Source organism: Syngnathus floridae, chromosome 2, assembly GCF_059516105.1.
Source record: "Syngnathus floridae isolate MCC-2025c chromosome 2, RoL_Sflo_1.0, whole genome shotgun sequence".
NCBI classification, from domain to species: Eukaryota; Metazoa; Chordata; class Actinopteri; order Syngnathiformes; family Syngnathidae; genus Syngnathus; species Syngnathus floridae.
Window position 1 is genome coordinate 22,714,066 of NC_142414.1, and position 20,451 is coordinate 22,734,516.

A 20,451-nucleotide genomic window follows, 5' to 3' on the forward strand; every position below is an offset into this window, starting at 1 on the left:
AAAAATGCATGATCGGGTTAATCATGTAATGAATAAATGATTAGGTTGCGAGCAGTATTGCTGTTGGCATCGTGCAGTTTGACTTTTAAAATATCTTCTGCAAGACAAAGGCAGATAAAGACAGACATAAAGGAAGGAGGAAAAACAGAAGCCAGTCTAAACCTGAACACTTTCAATTTCCTGAGAAGCCAGTGACGTCCATCTCCTCCGTCGCTCCACAGATATCTAATCAATATCATGGCATTCATATCGGAAAACACCCACACTTAATCTACCCTGTCATTTAATGCTATTTTCTGCTCTCGAGCGTCTGGCTGCAGGCCCGCTCTGATGGAAATCTCTTGGTTCAGATGCACTGCTTGGATAATGGGTTGAACATCCGAAATAAAGGAAGAAAGAATTAGACAGAGAATTGGGGAGAAGTAGAGCTGTAGATGACAGTTCAAACAGAAGAGAAAACTATACCAAATAGTTGATACCATGGGGTTATTAAAGGAAAGTAGGCCAACAGTTAAAGAAGTAGGTAGAAAAGGGTGCAACAAAACCTCTAATGGTCGCCAATCTTTCAGAGGTCACATAAACAAGTATTCACTCCACCACAATTTCAGCTCTTCAATTGACTTAACATGCATGTTTTGGGGATGTTGAAGAAATCCTGGAGAAACCCCACACAAGCACAGTGACACCAAACTCCACACAGGGTGGCCAGAGCGGAAATCCGGAATGTGAGGCAGCCGCAGCAGCGTGACGGTGACAATCCTGGTTTGATTTTGTTATTATGGAAAAAATAAGCATGTGTAAAGACTGTAGTGGAAAACAGAAGTAACATACATATTTTGTCATGAAGAAAAAATAAATCCGTATTTATTAAACTCATTAACCAGAAAACTATGCAAAAAGAAAAATCAATTTATTTGTGTGAACAAATTGCACGATTCACTGTTATGTAAATAGCTGCACGCGTTTTGACCACTAGATGACAGTGTACGAATACTAGAGCGACCTAGTAGGGTTCGAGAAGTGAAAACAGGTTGTGTCTGTGTTTTCGTTACAAGTGCACTGTATACCGTATTGAGTATTTGTTTATTGTCATCTCATTCTGGCAAGGTTTTTAGCATGAGCATTTGTGTTGTGCCCACTAGACTATTAAGAAACCACAGTAAATTGCAGGTAACTTATATAACCTTGTGGCAGGTAGAGTGAGTCAAAGTGCGATCAGAATCTTATTTGGCTCATTTGTGTGTGTTTTCTGTATCGTTAAACTATTTATTAATGAGGACCTGGATCCGTGCCTGTTGTTAACCTTTTGTTTAACCATCCATCCATCCATCCATCCATCCATCCATCCATCCATCCATCCATCCATCCATCCATCCATCCATCCATCCATCCATCCATCCATCCATCCATCCATCCATCCATCCATCCATCCATCCATCCATCCATCCATCCATCCATCCATCCATCCATCCATCCATCCATCCATCCATCCGATGGCCTGATTCCATGAGCTGTAAACTATGACATCAGAGCAATCTGATTTCTTATACGTTTCTGGTCATGACAGTCCACATTGTAGATAGTTGAATACTTCATTATGATTTAGTTCAAAGTGATAGCTCACCATCCCAAAGTAGAAACACATTTCGTGACTGACAATCTTTGGAGAAATGCTGCTATCTGTGAAAGCAGAGGGATAAAAACAAAACCCACAGCATACATAATTAATTAATTAATTTTATTTTGTTTGACATGTAACATATTTGTGTTGGTGTTATATTGTTAAATTGTTAGTAATCACTTTTACACAATCACACCTATAGAAAATATAGTATTTAATGATTTTTGAGTGTGGAGAACATGAAAACTGCACAGGGAGGCTTGAGCTGAGGTTTGAACCCTGAACTTAAAAATTGAGAGGCAGACTAGATGATCACGAGTGCGCCAGGCTGCCCTTGGAAAAATTTCTCCTTTCAATGGATAAAATGAAAATACTTTTAAGATTGCAAATTTGGTTGTGTCAAATTGGGACATTTGAACATGCACAGACGGACGCGCGCGTGGATACAATTTAAAAAAAAAAAAAAAGAACGACTATAAAGTGCAATATGCAACAATATGCACATTCTTTCACTAAAAGTAACGGAAGCATGTTACCATGTAGCTTCGGTGCTGGTTTTTGGTTGCTCGTGTACTTCCGGAACTTTCGTCCCGGTGTTTGAGTACCGAACAGGGTGGACGGGGGCTGCCCTGCCTCCTGTGGTAACAAAAAAACTGATGAATGACTGGAAGCCCACAAGCCTTCCACCCTTGCCTGTCGTTACACTTGCACACCCTTTGTTTGCTTTTCTTTTGTTTGGAGCAGAATCGCAACAGATCAGCGGCGGGAGGGCAGGTGAGAAACGTTTGCCCGTATGCAAACACTTCGATTCGGCTTGTTTTGTGTGCGTGTGTGCGCATGATTGTGTGTGGACTGGGGTCTGTTTAGGTTTCACAAAATAGCGGCTGCAACCTTGGCGCCCTCAGTCCGCAGTGCAATGATGCAGCTTTCCAGGCTTATGAAACAAACGATCACGCTGCATTTTTTCTTTTTTTTTTTTTTTTACATTGGCCTTTCCCCTCATTATGCAGTTTAATCGCATCCCTTCTGTCTGCCAGATTACCTAACAGACTCCTGAGGGCCCAACAAAATAAGGTATGCATATCTACTTGGAGCCCTCGCGTTGTTATACATCGCATTAAATGGACCCAATTCTGATTCAACTTGAATGTGTGTCAACTTTTTAGGCATGCTATACGACAGAGTGCTTTTTTAATCGCACAGGCTTTTTTTTTTCATTTAGGACAGCAAACAGCAAGCACTGTCAAGTTCTTATCTGTGTATTGACTCTTTAAATTAGGTTTAAGGCAAACCTTATATATATATATATATATATATATATATATATATATATATATATATATATATATATATATATATATATAATATATATATATATATATATATATATATATATATATATATATATATATAGAGAGAGAGAGAGAGAGAGAGAGAGAGAGATGGATTTTTTCCCCCCTGGTTGATTATTCTTCTGGTTCTACTTCTGGTTGGTCTTCTGGTTGCACTTTTGTTTAGTGGGTTTCCTATTCTAGTTCAAGTATTGTATTGGCCTTCAAGTTCAGTTTCTTGTTCCAAATTTGAACATTTTACCTACGTTTTTGAAACAAATTGAGCTCATTTGTGACCAAAATGTGCGATATAAATAAAGCAAAGTTAGCAGTGGTCAGCAGTGTCATTTGTCTCATCAAATTAGTAGCCTGTCGTGGGGGTTGTTCAGTGTTATTTCTTTCTTCCACAATCCAAGAACATGCATGGTAGGCCTATTGAACCCTCCAAATTGTCCGTAAGTGTGATTGTGTGTGTGAATGTTTGTTTGTCTATGTGTGCCCTGCGATTGGCTGGCGACCAGTTCGGGCTGTACACTGCCGACAGTGCTAAGATAGGCTCCAGCAGCTGAGACCCTCATGAAGATAAGCATTTCAGCAAATGGATGGATGGATAATTAATGCTTTAAAGTCTTTGTGTGTGGTCAACGCAGTTCGAACAATCTACAAACTCTGATTGTGACATGAATGGTCACAATAATTTGCAACTCGAATCCTGCACAGTTGCCAGACACAATCAGAGCAGCTGGTTGGTTGTTTGCATGCCGTATCACCACATTCACCACATATGCACACACAAACACACGCACATGCGCACAAAGATACACACGCAATCATGTTTTTTGACATTAAAGGAAAGAAAATCTGAGGAATGGTAAATGAGTTGCGATTTAAGAGATTAAAGAACACCATTAATTAAGTACAGATTAATTGATGTAACATCAGAGCCATGATTTTATTATCACACCATGTTTTTGTTTGAGCAGCCAATTGTCATTACAAACAAACAATGTACCTTATCAATTTCATCTCCAGCATTGGTTCACTTTGAGGTAGCAACACCAAAAACTTAGTTTTCTTGCATTCGACGTAAGTCACTTCATCTATTGCTTTATTTCTTTTCTCTTTTTCTGCAATATTCCAGATTGATTGTTTCACTTAGCCGTTGTGCATTTTTTGCCCCCCAGATTCTATATAGCAGCCGAAAGGATCAGCTGCCCCTTCCATGGTTAATAAACACCTATACCATGGAAGACCCTTCCCCTACTTGAGTCCCCTTCCAACCCTAAACAACCTCCATGAACCCTCAGCGTCATCAGTGATTGGCTGGAGGGCTGCCAGAAGAGTCCAATCCGAACATCTTACTTAGTGATTTCTGAGCCCTCCCCCACTCCCTAATGGCCTTGGGATGTTTGACTTGAGGTTGCTGACTTTTGTCATCTTTCACAATGCAGCTTTTTAGATTGAAAATCAACACAATATGTTGACAGAATTTTATGCATTGTAACTAAAGACTAAATTCACAACGCAGCAGACTGCTGTACTATATACTAAAAGGAAACCTTGGTTTATTTTGCCACACAAATGAGGCGTTTGGACGAGATGGCGCCTGGGTGAGGCTAGCCTGAGGTGTTCATCTATTTAAAAATATCCCCTGAAGCAAGTCGATGCAGGTCAGTGTTTTTTACTGGTCCAGGTCACGTGTGTGCATGCGCATGTTTGTGTTCCTTACTGTTTGATCCATGTTAATCCTGTATGAATTGTGCATCTTACGGGCCCAAAGTTAAAAGTATATGAAAGTATTTGGCTGTGGTTTCAATACAAATGCAGCAGACTTATTTTCTAGGTCAGGTGTGGCTTTGGACAAATGTGCTGACATCATAAAACAAGGCATGTTCAAATGGAATGGAATGCAATGCAATTTTGCAGAAGGTGCATTCTTTCTTATGCACTCCATTTTCTACCCTTGGCAACACTGTTAGTAACATCAGCAGTAACCTCCAGAGGGCAGGAGTGAAGGTCTCACAATTGACTTTCCACGTTATGCAGGTTATACCAGAAGATGCAACATTAATGTATAAGACACAACACAGCATTTGTGAGCATCACATTGTTTCTACAAAAACGTTGCACTTTGAATCCATATAGCTTAGCATGTGTGCAGCACCAGCAGGGCCTCACTATTGTGTAATTCTCTTACACAAGCTATTAAAAGCTGTAAGCCAAGCTAATACATCAGGCCTTGTTATACAATATCCATTTTATGAGCACCAATTCCTATCTGTGAGCTTGTTGAGTGGGGTGTTGTGGGGCGTGACCACTTTCTTTGCATCCAACTGTGTCCTTAATGATATCAGAATGGGAAAATAAGTGGGCGATTTATAAAAAGATATTTCGAAAGGGCAGCTGGTGAGGTTTGCTTTGATTCACTTCCTTCCAATGGGAAGTTGGTATGGATAGTGTTTTTTTTTTTTTTTTTGCTTAATTTTGACAATTTATCAAGACTTTTTCCTGGTACTTTTGACGTAGACAAGATCCTCCTTAGAGAGCTTTTACAGCGCGCCTTGGGATGTTACAGGAAGGGAAATGAATCAAATGGGGTCGACAATTACTTGTGGGGCACGTCCTTGTATCTTGGCACAGACCTTATATAACTTTATTTTCTAGTAAGCAAAATGGTGACATTATTAGCCAGACCTTATGTAAGCAGTCTTATGCAAGCAGCTGTGTTCACACACCCCTTAATCATTTCTTTTATTTCACTCCATACTTTCTTTCGTACTGACACCTCAGAAGGCACATTTTTTAACACTTCAATAAATAACTTAAGTAGCAACACTTCTATCATTTCAACTAACACGTGGAGTCTTGATGTTCGCAATGTTGAAGAGGAAGAATGTGTGTGCTGCAAAATGTCCCTGTGACTTAAAAAGCAATGCATGTTCTGTCAAACTTTATCAAATCTTGCAATATTTAAAGAGTGACATTTAATGCTAATTTTAGATTAGTCATCATCTTCTTCCAAGCCAGCTTCCTTATTTCTGAATGGTGTGAATGTACCGGGATTGGACAGCATTTCGGTCTTAGAAGTTCTAATGTCAATCACTTGGGTAGCACCGCTGATGCCTAATGATGTATTGTCCTCCTTTCTATTCAATTGTATTGTATTGTATTCCCCGTCAAGTCAGTCAAAATGGGAACATGCCCATTCAGTTTCTACAATGGCTAGAACTGAGTATCTTCTATTATGTTTGATAATTCCTAAATGGATATTGATTTTATTTTTTAATGACGGAATATTGAGTTAAAAGAAACACCATGAAGTAAAATATATTCTTCTTAAATAGATTTTAGTTTGACTTCATTTTTAACTTAATCTAATTATAGTAATTGTAATGCTGGCCAACCCGGATTTGTATAGCCTCAACTCAACCTTTCATCCTAAAAGTCAGCTGTCATTGTCGACTTGTACTGTTGAATAAAAAACATCTATTTGTGCTTCTCTGGCACCTCCCCCACTTTCCCATGGCGACATTTTTTCTTAGAACAGCAGACAGACAGGCCTCCTCCCTCACCCCAGCTTCCCCATCAAAACCCAACCCCCAAACCTCTTATTGCTGTCTGAAGTCAGGCTACACTCAAGTGGCTTCCTCCCACGTTCCAAAAACATGCATCAAACCACGCCGAAATTTTAACAGCCGGTATGTTGTAACTGTTGCATGTATCAAATTCAAATGACAATACAAAGATTAAATACATTTTATTTATTTTGTCTAAATTATTTTAAAAAATCCATCTACCTGATTATGCAAAGTTTATTCATACAATAGTCAAGTTGACTTATGTAGCAAGTCTCAAAGGGCTTCACATGTACAAAAATTAACAATTATTCTCAAACATCCCCTGATTTTAAACTCCCAGGAGGGCAAGGAAAAACTCAAAACAACCCTACTAGGGGAAAAATGAGAAACCTTGAGAAAAGGCCACAGATGGGAGGATCCCCCTTGCAGGATGACCAGGCTGCAATGGATGCAGATAACTATGCAGGATAGCACATCAGGTAGAAATTCTATGCCTCTACCTCAGTTTATTGTTGGCTCTGCAAAGAAAGAACTTTGAAGCCACAATGCTGTCATTACCACAGACTAATAAACACTGTTGCGAAGAACACACACACACACACACGCACACGCACTCGCACAACTTTAAATCATCTTTATGGTACTTATGTAACATGACATGGCAGGGAGAGGCGGCACACACTACTGTTAGCATGGCTGGGAAGGCTTTGTAGAAAAGGTCTTTTGCGTGCCTACAACTCGTTGACATTCATATTTGTCATGATTCAACATGACCAAAATTAATCATTATCAACTATTGTATCTAGACTGGAAAGTCCAGAAATAATGTTCACCAACTTTAAAACTTACCCTCCACCCATTTTTGACCTCATTCGGATCCCGGGGGAGTTAAAGTACCCCAGCTGACTTTAGGCAGGAGGTGGGAGTTGGACTGAACAGCAACCAAGCGTAGGGCAAATACCGTTCACACACATTCTCACCTATGGATAACATCCATCTCTGCTGTGAGGCAGGTGGCTGTAGAGTTGTTTCCCTTTTGTTCCTTGTGCTAAATATAACATATTAATTGGTTATTGAGTGTGACATGTCATTTATGGGAAGTCTAACAGGATTGCGTAACAGCATTTTTGTGTTGATGAAGTCAGCAGAGGGCCATTTTTGGCCTACAGCTTATATTTTATTGTCCTGCAACACATTTTAAAAGTCAACAAAGCATGGCCAGGATCAGCACACAGGAAGCACTATGGTCATGTTGAGGAAAGAAATTTGCAATATTCAATCATACAGGTTCATTCATGCTAATATATTTCAACAGCCAATTTTATTTTTTGGGGAAAATGTTTTCTCCATAAAATACAAAATATTGGTGCGATTGTTGTCATATGTTTTGAGGTTGATGTGTGCATAAGTGAAATGGCCAAATACATTTTGAAATTTGCAGTTTCTGGCACATTAGGCAACGTAAACTCATGTTGCGTTTAAGACCCAGGTGTCAGTCTACCGTGTCTCTTATATAAGACCCTTGGATTCAGAATTATCTGGATTGTCTAGTTTGATTGGAGTCATGATTGTGGCTAAAAAGAAATGTTGTCAAATTTCCACTTATGTAATTGGTTGTGTAATGCAGTGTTTCCCAACCACTTTTTCTCGCAATATTTATAGAGTCACTCTAAAACAGTAAACAAAGTAATGTTGATTCTTTTGGATTTTAATCACAATAACTTTTAATAGTTTATTCCTTACACTAAAACCTTTTTTAAAAAATGTCACTTTAATTAAATTAAGAAATACAATTTAAAAATAATTATTCCACTCTCTCTCCATATATATACATATATAGGACTTTATTTATAAAGCACGTTCACAATGTCTTTCGTTGTAATATAACTAATTTGAATATAGAAGCTGGTGGAACACCTAACAGATTTTCGTTGGTAGTGTGCCTCAAGATTTTTTCTAATGAAAAGGTGTGCCGTGGATGAAAAAAGGTTGAGAAACAATGGTGCATTGTAATGTTACGCAAGGTATTCTGGCAGGTGATATTAGCTTTGTCAATGTCCCGCGTTTCACTGGGAGTGATTTTTGAAAGCTTGCTCCTTTTTTTTTTTTTTTTGCGAGGATAAGAAGCCTCAATTAGTCCTGCAGTGGGGAAATTACTCTCTCCTGTATAATGCTCAAACAGTGGTAGATACTACATCGTAATTTGGTCGAATTTCTTTTCAACCTTCAAGGCACAGAAGGTGAGTGGACTAGAGTCATTTTTTTTATGCTTTCACAAAACGATGGCAGGGAGCCCAAAGCTGTATTTCATTGTTTTAAATTGCCGTATTTTCCACACTATAAGGCGCACCTAAAAACCTCCAATTTTCTCAAAAGCCGACAGTGTGCCTTATAATCCGGTGCGCTTTATATATGGACTAATATGGATTCGTGGATGAGGATTAATTTATTAAAGTAAGCTTTACGTGTTTATTTTGTGAGTTGTGTGATATTAATGTTTGAGCAACGTTGAGTTATTGATATATTGTTATTGTTTTCACTCTTTCGAGTGTTACCATATTGTGATTGCCTTAACGTTTGAGCAACGTTGAGTTATTCATTCTATGCGCCTTATAATCCGGTGCGCCTTATATATGAACAAAGTTTTAACATGGGCCATTCATTGAAGGTGCTCCTTATTATCCGGTGCGCCTTATCGTGCGGAAAATACGGTAAGGTGTTTTATGACATGTCCACATAGACATGACCGGAAGAATTTCTGCCATTGATAAGATATTCTTTCAGTTGTGACAGTTTATGATGAATGTCACGCCTTTTTGTTCATTGCCACCATCAGGGCAAAAAGCACATTAGACAGTAGAGTTGTTTTCCTTGATAATATGTAGCCTTTTTGAGGGCCCCAAAATTGTTTGTTTTGTATCAGCATTGTCATGGAGATTTTCAAGACTGCAACCACACAATGGAGAAAAGCATGAGAGAGTCATTAGCCCCCATCAGAGAGAGCTTTTTAAGTGCCCGAGAAAGTCTTGAGAGGACCTCGCCTCCATTATTGTCTCATGTGTGCCCAATCACTGGGCGGATCGTGGGCTGAAAAGTGTTCCATCGTATTTGATGGCTGAATGGATACAAAGAGAAGGCCAATCACACTCTGTCTTCTTTCAGGCGTCTCGCGGCAATGCTAAGGTAGCACAACAGGATGTCCGATGAAGAGGAGCAGCAGCTGAATGGCAGCAAAGGCCAGCCAGAAATGTGCCACATCACTGACCAAGAGGCAGAGGATGATGGAGATGATGATGAGGATGATGAGATACCTGGTGAGTACAAGTGATTACTGTCATTTCATTGTGTCTAAACTTGTCCAAGAAAGCTAAAACTGAAAAAATTTGAAATTAAAAATTAAATTAAAGTGTTTAAATCATGTGTGCAAATGTTTTTATATGCTCTTCATAGCATTTGGGACTGGAATGTATCCCCCATGAGTTCATTCTGTACTTGTATTTTTGTCTAGGTTAGTCCGCAAGCCCTAAACCACCCCCCCAAAATAGACATGTAATTGAAGTATTAATCATGCAACAACAACAAAAAAGGCTGGAGTTGTATCGTGACATTTTTTGCTTATAAAACCTTTTACCTCAGCAGTTGTGCAACACTTTGCATAACTGACCCGACTAGACGTAGACTGTGCAGGCGGATTAGGCCTAAAAGTCACTTTCGGGATATGTGGTTGGTGAAACTTGTCTTCCTGGTAACAAAGAGACTAAAATCCAGGTGTACTGTATGTTAATGACGCACCGTTGTGGTTCCAAAGTTGTCCTATTTGCAGGGGAACTCACCCCCCGGGGCAACCAGGGTGCCGGAAAGCTGTCCTTAGCTTTGTGCTGTTACTTGTGATGCGCACTTACTGTGCCAGCTTGATTCTTGAGCAATGCAAAGATGATATTGTGCTTGCCATTACTCCAAAAATATTACTTATCAAACGCAAATTTTATTCAGAGATAGCCTACCTTTATGTGTCCCTTAATGTATTTTTGATGCCGATTTAAATAGCCATTCCTGTTTTGTCCCCTAGCGCGTCAGTCTTTTGATAATTTTTATTTTTAAGTTTGACCTGTAAAAGCTTATGCAGTACCATTTACGCTGCGTTGTAATTTATAGCTATGATATAAAATCCTCCTGTTGCTGAACCTAACCCTTAATTGAAAAATATTACTAAATCATTTATGTTTGATTATTGTGATTCTTAATGTTACTTGACCTTTCAGGGCAAGGGATGGTTTGCTTTGTTGATCAAGGTATGTTTGAAACATGATTTACATTTTCCCCCATGGTGACATGGCACATATATTTTCCTCTTGTGACTTCATGGCCACCCGCCATCATCTCTTACGTCTGTCCTGCTGTTGCCATGACAGCTCACCAGGATGCCACCCCCAATCAAAGTTGTTCTCCTTGGTTTGGCATCCCATTTTGTTCTCCTTGCAGTCCTTTTACTTTCATGAAACTCTAATATCTTATCAAAAATCATACTGTGAGTAAGATAGTAAGTCAATCAGAAAATATTGATATGCAGATACAGTACAGTTGATATTTAGACATTATACTATACCCACAATTGTCTTAATTTCTATATTTTGCTACATTCAAATTACCTAACAATTGGATGTTCGATTACTGTCCTAAAAGGAAGCTTTCAGATTATTTTACGTTAAACTTCAATGTAATATTCACCGTTTTCAAATTATAATAATTTTACTTATGCTGATTTGATTGTTGTTTCACACAATGACTAGAATTACTTTCGTACATCATTAGAAACAATTACCATCATTATGTGGTTTACCCTTGTTTAGCAAGCTTTCCAACTATAGCAGTTGCATAAAAACAGGATAAAGATTAAGAAAGTTTGAAGAATCATGGAAGTTTGAAGCACAGGTTCTAACAATTTGGTGCATTTTTACTCCTTTTTAATAGTCATCACTTTCTGGTAAATCTGTGTCTCAGCTAAAATATATCAATAGAAACTGTGTAATGATGCTGGTTTCTTGTAAATTGATTACCCTTTGAAATTTTATGCACATACCTAATGGCTAGCTATTTATTCTGCCAATGTTAGACACACTAACTCTTGTAGCTGTTTGCAAATGTTCATTTCAGGAAAGCTTTAATTATATTTTTACCTTGAATTTATCAAAGATTGACGGGTAGGGTTCTCGTAAATGTGAAATTCATTTGTCCCCTCTATAAAATCAGACCTCCATGGTAAACAGAAGAGAATCCCTGCAGGCTTACTTTTTAATATGCATGCCTGGCTGGACTTTTACATTTTGACAGGCATGTGTCAGAAACGTAATTGCTTCAATAACAGAATGTGTGTTTATATTTGTTTGTCTCTGATGTATACATAATAGATAGAATTTTGAATTGTGATCTGCAGTTATGATATTTTCATCTTAATATAATATTTTGTTTGCTGTACCCGTCATCCTCACTTTCTCAATAATGTGCCCTGAAAGGAACTTTAAACATGAAATCATGTGTATAGTTATGTTCAAAATTCTCATACACTGTACGTGTGTTTTCAAAGGCTGTTGTTCTCATTTATTTATTTATTTATTCATTTTACGTCTACGTATGAAAGTGGGGCGCGACTTAGCAACCGTCGGTAGATGTGGGTGACAACAGTTGAGAACAAGTGACAAATATAGATAGATCAAATTGTGTGTGCATGTTTGTCGCGAACATTGTGTACCTTTCAGTACGTGAAAGGACTGGTGTGTGTGATGGGTGCTTGGCACAGTTACCACCAGGGTTAGTCACTTCTTTCGTAAGGTTCATGCACACGCGCATGCATACGTGCACACATGCAAAAACACAGGAGCAGAAGGTGAGTGTGCTAATTAGCATGTTCCTCCCTTGCCACTGTGTAGGCGTGTACAGCATTTCTTTTTTTTTTTTGCATTCTGAGGGATTGAACACAACAACATGTTTTCCTCCCACCATGTCACAGACTCCTGTTGGTCTGACTCCTGGTGAGTGACTCAGAAGACATTTGTCCAGTTTGTACCAACTTCTCGCTTTCGACTCACTCGGCCTTCAAAACAGATCTGGATGTCTTCTTGAAGTAGTTAAGGATTAACAAATATTGATCCAGAAAAGCATCAATATAAACTGCCTCAATCAATCAAGAGGTGGGAATGGAACACGTAATTACCTCTATATATGAAGTCTATTTCTTGGCAAGACATTTGGGGCAATTGCATGCATCCAACTTTGTGGGGAAAAAAATAAAATAAATGGTGCCAAATATTTATACTTAGTTACTCCTACCGGCCTACCTAACAACATAATGGCAACAGCAAAATTAACCCAGATGTGTACAGTCTGCCGTTTAAAAAAATGATTGGCAGCTAGATGATGCCCCAATACATCACCGATACAACACATAGAGTTCATCAGAGGGAAAGAATGAAGGAGGTTTTAGACTGGCCATGTCAATCTTCTGACCTAAATGCACGAGCTGCCAAGGGAGAAACCTCGAATGCTGTTCTCGCTAAGGATGCAAATAAAAATGACGTCATATTCACTTCAGTCCAGTTTCCTTACCTGCTTACTGCAAATGCGTAGAGCGTTATAACTGATAATATTAAGCTGTGTGGCAGATCCAGGAATTGGCCTCATTCACTGTTACGGCATTTTTGGAAGGGGATATACTGTATCTGTGCTGATAAGGAGCTGCACTGAGTGATGAGTGGGAGGTGATAAAATAACACCAGCTGGTCAACATACTGGCACACCAGACTACCAGGTCACAGCGTGCGTGTGCTTGCTGCTGATGTATGTGTGTGGTCGTTTGAGTGTCAACTGTAGACAGAGGGGTCATCAAATTTGCAGAAATGCTTAGTCATACTGTTGAGTTACACAATACAGTCATATGGCTTAGTTTCATCTCACACCGTAATCTTTCAGTCTTGAGGGCCATTTTTTAGTTTGAGGAGTCAATAGTTGAACTTTGACGTGGTCAGCTTTTTAAAACAAATTTCAACACCACTTATGTTTGAAATCATGGATCGCAAAGTCCATTATAAAACCTTTGTTTACTCCAGAAATATATAACTGTATAACAAGTCATATAAGCAGCCGCTGCCCTGTATTTTTCAGACGTCTCCCTTTCCCAACACACCTAATTCAAATGATCAACTCATGAGCTGGTGAGATTTTTGCACAGTACTGTAGTTCATATGATCGATAAAAGTGATTTATTTATTGTCAGTCAAACTATGTAACAGTGTATTACACAGAAGACTAAATTGCACTCAATTGCACTGAAATTAATTTAAATGATTTGTAAAAACTCCACTAAATGTATGCAAAAAAAACCAACAACACACATTCATCATTGTTGTTATGAATCAAGTAAATATTCTGCAAATCAATGAGACCCAACCAGTTTTGAAATGTTTATGTCTCAGACACCAAGACATACAATGAAAATGGACAGGTTGAAAACGTTCCTGTACAAATTTAGGCCTCATTTAGTAACTCAAGTTTACACAAAGCCTTACTTTCCGATTAGAATAAAATCAAATTACCAACCAAATACAATTAAAATGCTCTACTATATAAACACTTGGATCAAGATGAAAACCCTGACGAAATTTCATCTCATTAGTCTTATACATATATACTTGTACGTCCTATTTGTTTTGCCAGTCAGAATAGGCAGGCTGTGCCTGGTCTGCTCATGCTCTGCGCACCATTGTCAGCATTCCAACAGAGTTGATGCACCCCTTCCCCCCTGCCCAAAACCTTAAAAATAACTCCAAACAAAGCCTGATTGAGAGTCAATGGAGGGATTATGTGACTAATGAAAAATCTCCTCTTCAAGGGAATAGATTATTTGATAGATGGATTACTACTTAATAGATGGATTACAACTTGCTCTGTGCACAGTTTGTGACACAAACACAAACGCTTCATCTTGGAGGCGGGGCTACATGAATTGTGCTAGTGTGGCAAAGGTGAACATATGTGCTGTAATGACTTAGCAGCCAGTCTGCCTGCCGACCCCCCTTCATTTTGCTTTTGTCACCGCCTCTTTCTCCGCTTTCTGGCTTGTCTGCCCTCCCCCCAAAACTGCATCGCACTGTCTGTGTATGCATGTGTGTGTGCACCAATGCATGGAGCCATGCAGATGGAGTCGTATGGAGATGGTGTGTCAAAATAAGCACATACCAACACTGACAGAAATGCAATGTTGATCCTTTATTTAAACCAGTGTGTATTAAAAAAAAAAATGCAATGAAATATAAAGATAAGTGAAAACACATTCTTAGATATAAAGAAATAAAACACTTAAACAACAATAATTTAATCTTATTAACTTTAAAAAAGGAAGGGATTTCAATGTTTTTAAGGTCTATCAATTTATTGGTTGATTTTGGCATTGATTCTGTAACAAAAGAAATAATAAAGTGAGATGTCACACTGTCATTTAAAAGATTCATTCATTACACATTTCTTTTGATCATTTTGTTTTACTCTCTCTCACGCTTGTGTACAATATGTACATATATACTGTATAGTCTATTTATGCACTGTATAGCTACAGCAAATAATGGACAACAAAGGGACCATATTACATTATTATATAAATGAAGAAAAAAAACCAATCGTGCTAATTAAATCGAGTTATAGGTGAATGGAGTCATATGCTACTAGAATAGACAAAATCCTCCCAAATCGACAATGCACGGAAATCAAGACGATTATTCAATCTTGCCATGTTCCCAGTTGAACCCTTAACCTTGTTACCTAAGGCAGGCTCTGGAGTGGGTGTGACTTGCTGACATCACATCCCTGTATCAGTTTGCCGTGGGGCGGGGGAATAGGAGGAGCAGCAGCGGGAAGAGAAAGCAAGCTGGGAGGTTTCCAGCGTGCGGCAGGCCCGGGCAGCTTTCAGCGACCCGGTGTTTTGTAATTGTCCCTGTGGCCTGCTGCCTGGAGGCAATACCATGCTCGCCGAGTGAGCAAGTGTGCTAGCAGTAGGGAGGGAAGAAACATGGATCTGTCAGAGTAGATGAAACCACACGTTATGGGTGAGTAGATGTCATTGGGTCTTAAGTGGCTTTTGTTTTCCGTGTTTTTGTCCTTGTCTCACTTCATCTCTTTTATTGTGTCTTCTTGCGAGGGGGGTGGGTTTTTCACCCTGACCCAAATGTGGTGCATGCCAACATGCACTTCAGAGGTTTCATCAGACTTGTTATGGAATAGGACGAGCAAGTTTCATTAATTGTTTTGTAACTGCAACATTGCAACAAGTGACACCTAAAATGTTATCATGTCACCCCAGTGTTATGACTAATGTATTAGCAGTATGCGAGGTTCTGTACATATTCATATGGGCTTCCCTCAGAACGGACACAAAGTGTCTGTCATGAGCTCCATTTCACAGCCCTGGTTCAACGAACCATCTTTTCTGTAAGAACGGCACTGACATGTAATGTCCTTTCTGAAACTTTGCTGCTTTTGGATGTACGTAAATTCAGGTCCGTGTCGCAATGGGCACACTTAGAATGGCAGTGACCGTTCAGGCTCAACACTCAATTCTCACGTGCCGTGTTGAGTATCAGAATCAATGTCAGTATTTGATACTTCTCAACAGATACTGCTCCTAACATTGTCGAATCGTGAAATGTTTTAAAAGCACAGGAAGTTGAAACAATATCCTGACTTCACTCGGATCGGTGTAAAAAGCAAAAGTGGCTTAATGCAAGACTTTACATTTCCTATGGTGAGCAAATATGTAAAGCTGCGTGTTTGTCTGTGCACGCGCTTGTGAAAGAAATTGTTAACTTTGCTTTCTGCAGCCCAGTCAGCATTACAAAACAGAATTGGTATCAGTTGCCTAACCTGGTGGATGGATAAAGGTTAAATAATTCCTGAAATTATTTCTGGAATTTTAAAAATGTAAATTTGAGCAGGTGCAAATTCTGATCTACTCCAGTCCTGAAAGTGAGTTAGGGGGTCAATGTTCAAAACTGTATTTTAAAAGATGCATTTTCATCACTGATACATGGGAGCAAACAAAATCCTAGTTTCTACATTAACCAAGCAACACCCGTCACAATGTGTCACGGAAATGCTTGCATAGTTATTCTCTTGCTGTCCAATAAAACAACATACGTTTGGAAAGGTTTTGAGTTTTATTTGTGTATTAAAAATCTCACAGGGGCAAAATGAAAGCCTGACACTTGTACAGATTTGTTTCAAACTTGAAAATATTTTTACGTCCTTTTCTTCTAATTACACAGTTGCTTTTTGTTCAAACCCCTTTCCTTCGAGAAAAGACTTGAATGTGTGGGCGTCTCCTTCTGTCTCGGGGTGTGCGGTGGGTCTGAGTGACGCTCGGTCGGCCGTAGTAGTCCACCCTCATTGGGCCCCGCCTCCAGCATCAGGGGTTATGTAAGTTTTTCAGCTGCCAGCCCTCCTTCCTGCCTCTGCCTCATGTTGACATTGTTATTGAAAACTGCACACAGAGCGGGCCAGCCGTTAGTCAGTGAGTCAGTCAGTCACTGTGGCAGTAGTGCTATAGAAAGGCTCAACGTAAAACAAGCTGACGGACAATCATCTCCGCATCCTGTTGGCTTTCTTAAGGCTTTTGGCTGTGCCTGGACGGTAGCAGATTGTTTTAAGCAGGAGTTGGGGGGAAATCAAAAAGAGAGGAGGAGGAGAAAAGCCAAGAAGAACCGAGAAGCCTGTTTCTTCACTCCCGAGTCATGCTGCTCCTGGACGAATCCGAGTCGTTCACAGGTAGGTGACTCGAACATCACACTGGTATTGCACGGCCAGGGATGGAGCAAGTTTGTTGGAAGAAAATCTTCCTGTCTGGGGATCCAAGATTGAAACAGTTTTTAATTATTTGAAATGTTAGAGAAGACAGGACAACAGACCAAACCTGATTTGGGAAAGGCTTTTTCTCAAATGCAACTCAGTTGTATCCCAATCCTTGGACCAGAAAAATGAGAGCATTTTGTAAGAGAGAAATCTGAGCCAAATGGTACAAGAAAGCCACTTGGACATCTCAGAAGTCCTTCGAACGTGCTTCAGCCGCTAGGTGATAATCGCGAATTTACTTAACAGCGTTGTGTAACACTGGATCCACAGCTAGTTGAACATGCATAGTCCCTGCCACCATTTCCCTCATTCCCTTCACTCTCTTGGATCCCTTCTCTTCCTTCGTGAGTGCTTCCCCACTCCTTTTTATCCACTTTCAAGGAATTTTTACTCCATTGATTTTTGTCGAGGTCCCACGTGCACCGACCGGCTGGCTCTCCTGTGTTGTCCTCTCACACATGCGCTCCGATTGGCTGTTTCTAGGGTTGCTTTAAGCAATGCCCGCATGTGATTGGCCATCGCGGGCTGGCTCGAGCCATGCTGGAAATGTGTGTCTCTCAAGGCAGGAACACATGGTTCATCAGACCACTGGGTTAGCGGGGTAAATGTGTTAGGCGACTGCAGAAGGAACAGAGCGACGCCCGCGTCTCATCTGGATGAATGAACAGATACATTTTTGTGAATAGCTTTCACAGATTGGTTTTTCCACAAACCGACTGTGAATATGTCTTTATTATATCTGACTTTATAATCCCTTTTTCAGTGCATGATGCAAGTCAAATAATACAATAATACATCACGTATTGACCCAATCAAGCCCAGCCCAAATTCGGGGAATGCCACTTCATACAATGTTGTTTTGTGTTGTGGCTGCCTGAGAGAACTCAACAGGGTTTTGTTTGTACACGTCTCTGCACATGTTGTCCTGGATGTAACGCAGAACTGTTTGCATTGGAATGACTAAATAAATCTGATTTGTCTGGCGCATTGTGAAAAGGACACTATGTGCCCTGTTGTTTCTGCACCATGTGCGGTAGTGAGGAAAGGATGAAAGCACACCCTGTTCTCTTACACCCAATGTGGATGATGTGGGTGTTTACTTTCCCTTTTGATTGTGTTGCAGCTGCCCATCATGATAAAGTGTGTATCAGACTAAGAAAAATTTAGTTAGAAATGAAGCTTTTAACAGCACCACTGAGGTATCTGTGCTGCACTAGTGACTCAGCTTGGCTGTAATTGGCTACAGCGTGCCGGTAAGGAACAAGCTATCCTATTCGGAAACAGCGTGATGGTCCGACTTGAATGCAAGGAGCACATGAAGTCTGACTGCTTTCATAAGACTGCCGCTGCAGGCGGAGGCTGCAATTATGCAGCTGCTATTACCCAAAATGTCCTTTTAAATTGAGGATTATTTGGAAGTGTGTGTTTTTGCATCACTCATCCTCCTCTTCCCTACAGCAATGCTGACATACTGGCCTACAAACAAATCCAACACACTTCACCTGCTCTCTATCGCTCCATCACGTGTGTGGTCTTTGTCCTCTTCCGCCCGCTGAGTTTTTTTAACTTTCTGGTGCCTCTTCACTCGTGCGTCCCCTGCGGTGGGTTTCGTAACTCACCTGCTTCCACGCTAATAAAAGCAGCCTTAATAACTCAATGAGGAAAGGCTGTATTACAAGAAACGTGTGTGTGTGTGTGTGTGTGTGTGTGTGTGTGTGTGTGTGTGTGTGTGTGTGTGTGTGTGTGTGTGCGTGCGCGCGCGCGCGTGCGTGCGTGCGTGCGTGCGTGTGTGTGTGTGTGTGTGCTTTTTGTCTTTCGTAAGACACGTTACATAACCCATTTTATCTTGGTATGTCCAAGAGAAAACAATTTTACAGACTGTTCAATTGCAGTGCAGCACAAAATAGAGATCCATCACTTTCTCTCCAGTGCTCAGTTGAATTCAATAATACATTTCCATTATGTGCTATTTGTCGTAGCTGTCAGGTGGAAGAAAGCTTCACATCCCCAAATCAACTTGGAAAGAAATCAACAATATAGCATCTTGCTTGATTGACCAAACACTACATCCAGTAAAGTTGTGCCCATCCAAATGTGCAAATAAGCTACCAACAAGATAAAAGGCTTTTTCACTCACAAAAACAAATGACTGTGGTTACATCATCTTCCTCAAACATTTGTTTCAAGTCAATACTCTGAAAGCCATGAGTAATACAAAAAAAACAATGATCTGACTAGACGGTGTAATAGGTGGAAATGAATATGCACACAGCCTTACCTTTGTGGCTGACAGGTTTTCTTCTGCAACAAATCTTCAGCGTCATCTATTTTTAACAAAACAAGCCTACTCCAATTAGACTTTACTCAAACCAAACAACAAAATTATAACTACAAATGTCATGAGATTTCAATGCATAGTGTGCAGGCCCATAGCCTTTATATTTTATTACGAGGAGTATTGATATTTAAATCATAGAGGCATAGTCTGCAAATGAACTTGCAAAGTAAATACTCACATTTCCATTGATTTTTATTACTGATAATTTGGATGACGTTTCAAAATGTCAAAGAATAATATATAATAATTCCCTGTGGACCATTGTGTTAGGTCCTTTACAAGAGGCTATGTAAAACAGTATTAAGTGGTTGTCATGGTTACAGCAATAACAGCCTGTAGTCCTGTTTTGTTAAAAGCACCTTGCAGCTCTATGACAACTGATGATTTCACATTTTGAAGAGATTTGATGAAATTAGTGTTCAGTCTGCCTCAAATTTACAAAATTCTTTTTTGTGTGTTTTTTTTTAATGATTTAACTGATCTGTTGCTTAAAACAACCTCAATCAATGAGTCCGACAGCTCTTCAAATAACAGACGAGCGTGAAAGAGAGCACATGTAAAACACACACACATGCAGTATGTGCTACTGTTTTTTTCGGTGTGTGTGTGTGTGCGTGCGTGTGTGTGTGTGCGGTTCTTGTGAACACTGGTTGTGTAACAGCCACAGGCAACCGTTATATAAGCACCCTC

At 39.7% G+C, this 20,451-nt stretch overlaps 1 protein-coding gene and 1 long non-coding RNA gene across 6 annotated transcripts in view; one reads left to right on the plus strand and one right to left on the minus strand.

Moving 5' to 3' along the window:
• The first annotated feature begins 2,218 nt into the window (after positions 1 to 2,218).
• Positions 2,219 to 20,451, plus strand: part of LOC148402631 (helicase ARIP4-like) — a 37,925-nt gene continuing 19,692 nt past the window's right edge. Inside the window, exons 1-2 of one of the 4 annotated variants that reach the window (XM_088365290.1) lie at positions 2,219 to 2,395; positions 9,693 to 9,844. In XM_088365290.1, coding sequence (XP_088221416.1) covers positions 9,727 to 9,844 — 118 coding nt within the window. In that variant the 5' untranslated portion in view covers positions 2,219 to 2,395; positions 9,693 to 9,726. Of the gene's footprint in view, positions 2,396 to 8,652; positions 8,771 to 9,692; positions 9,845 to 15,544; positions 15,626 to 17,013; positions 17,340 to 20,451 lie in introns of those variants that run through there. The other 3 variants (XM_088365300.1, XM_088365317.1, XM_088365309.1) reach the window with 3 other exon arrangements.
• Positions 15,645 to 20,051, minus strand: LOC148402632 (uncharacterized). Of its 2 annotated transcripts, XR_015855033.1 has the most exons (4): positions 19,940 to 20,047; positions 19,702 to 19,767; positions 17,485 to 19,053; positions 15,645 to 17,414 (listed from the first exon to the last, which is right to left on the minus strand). It is a non-coding gene; the product is annotated as an uncharacterized LOC148402632 (long non-coding RNA). The 2 variants fall into 2 exon arrangements; XR_015855034.1 differs by having other exon boundaries at positions 17,485 to 18,075; positions 19,702 to 20,051.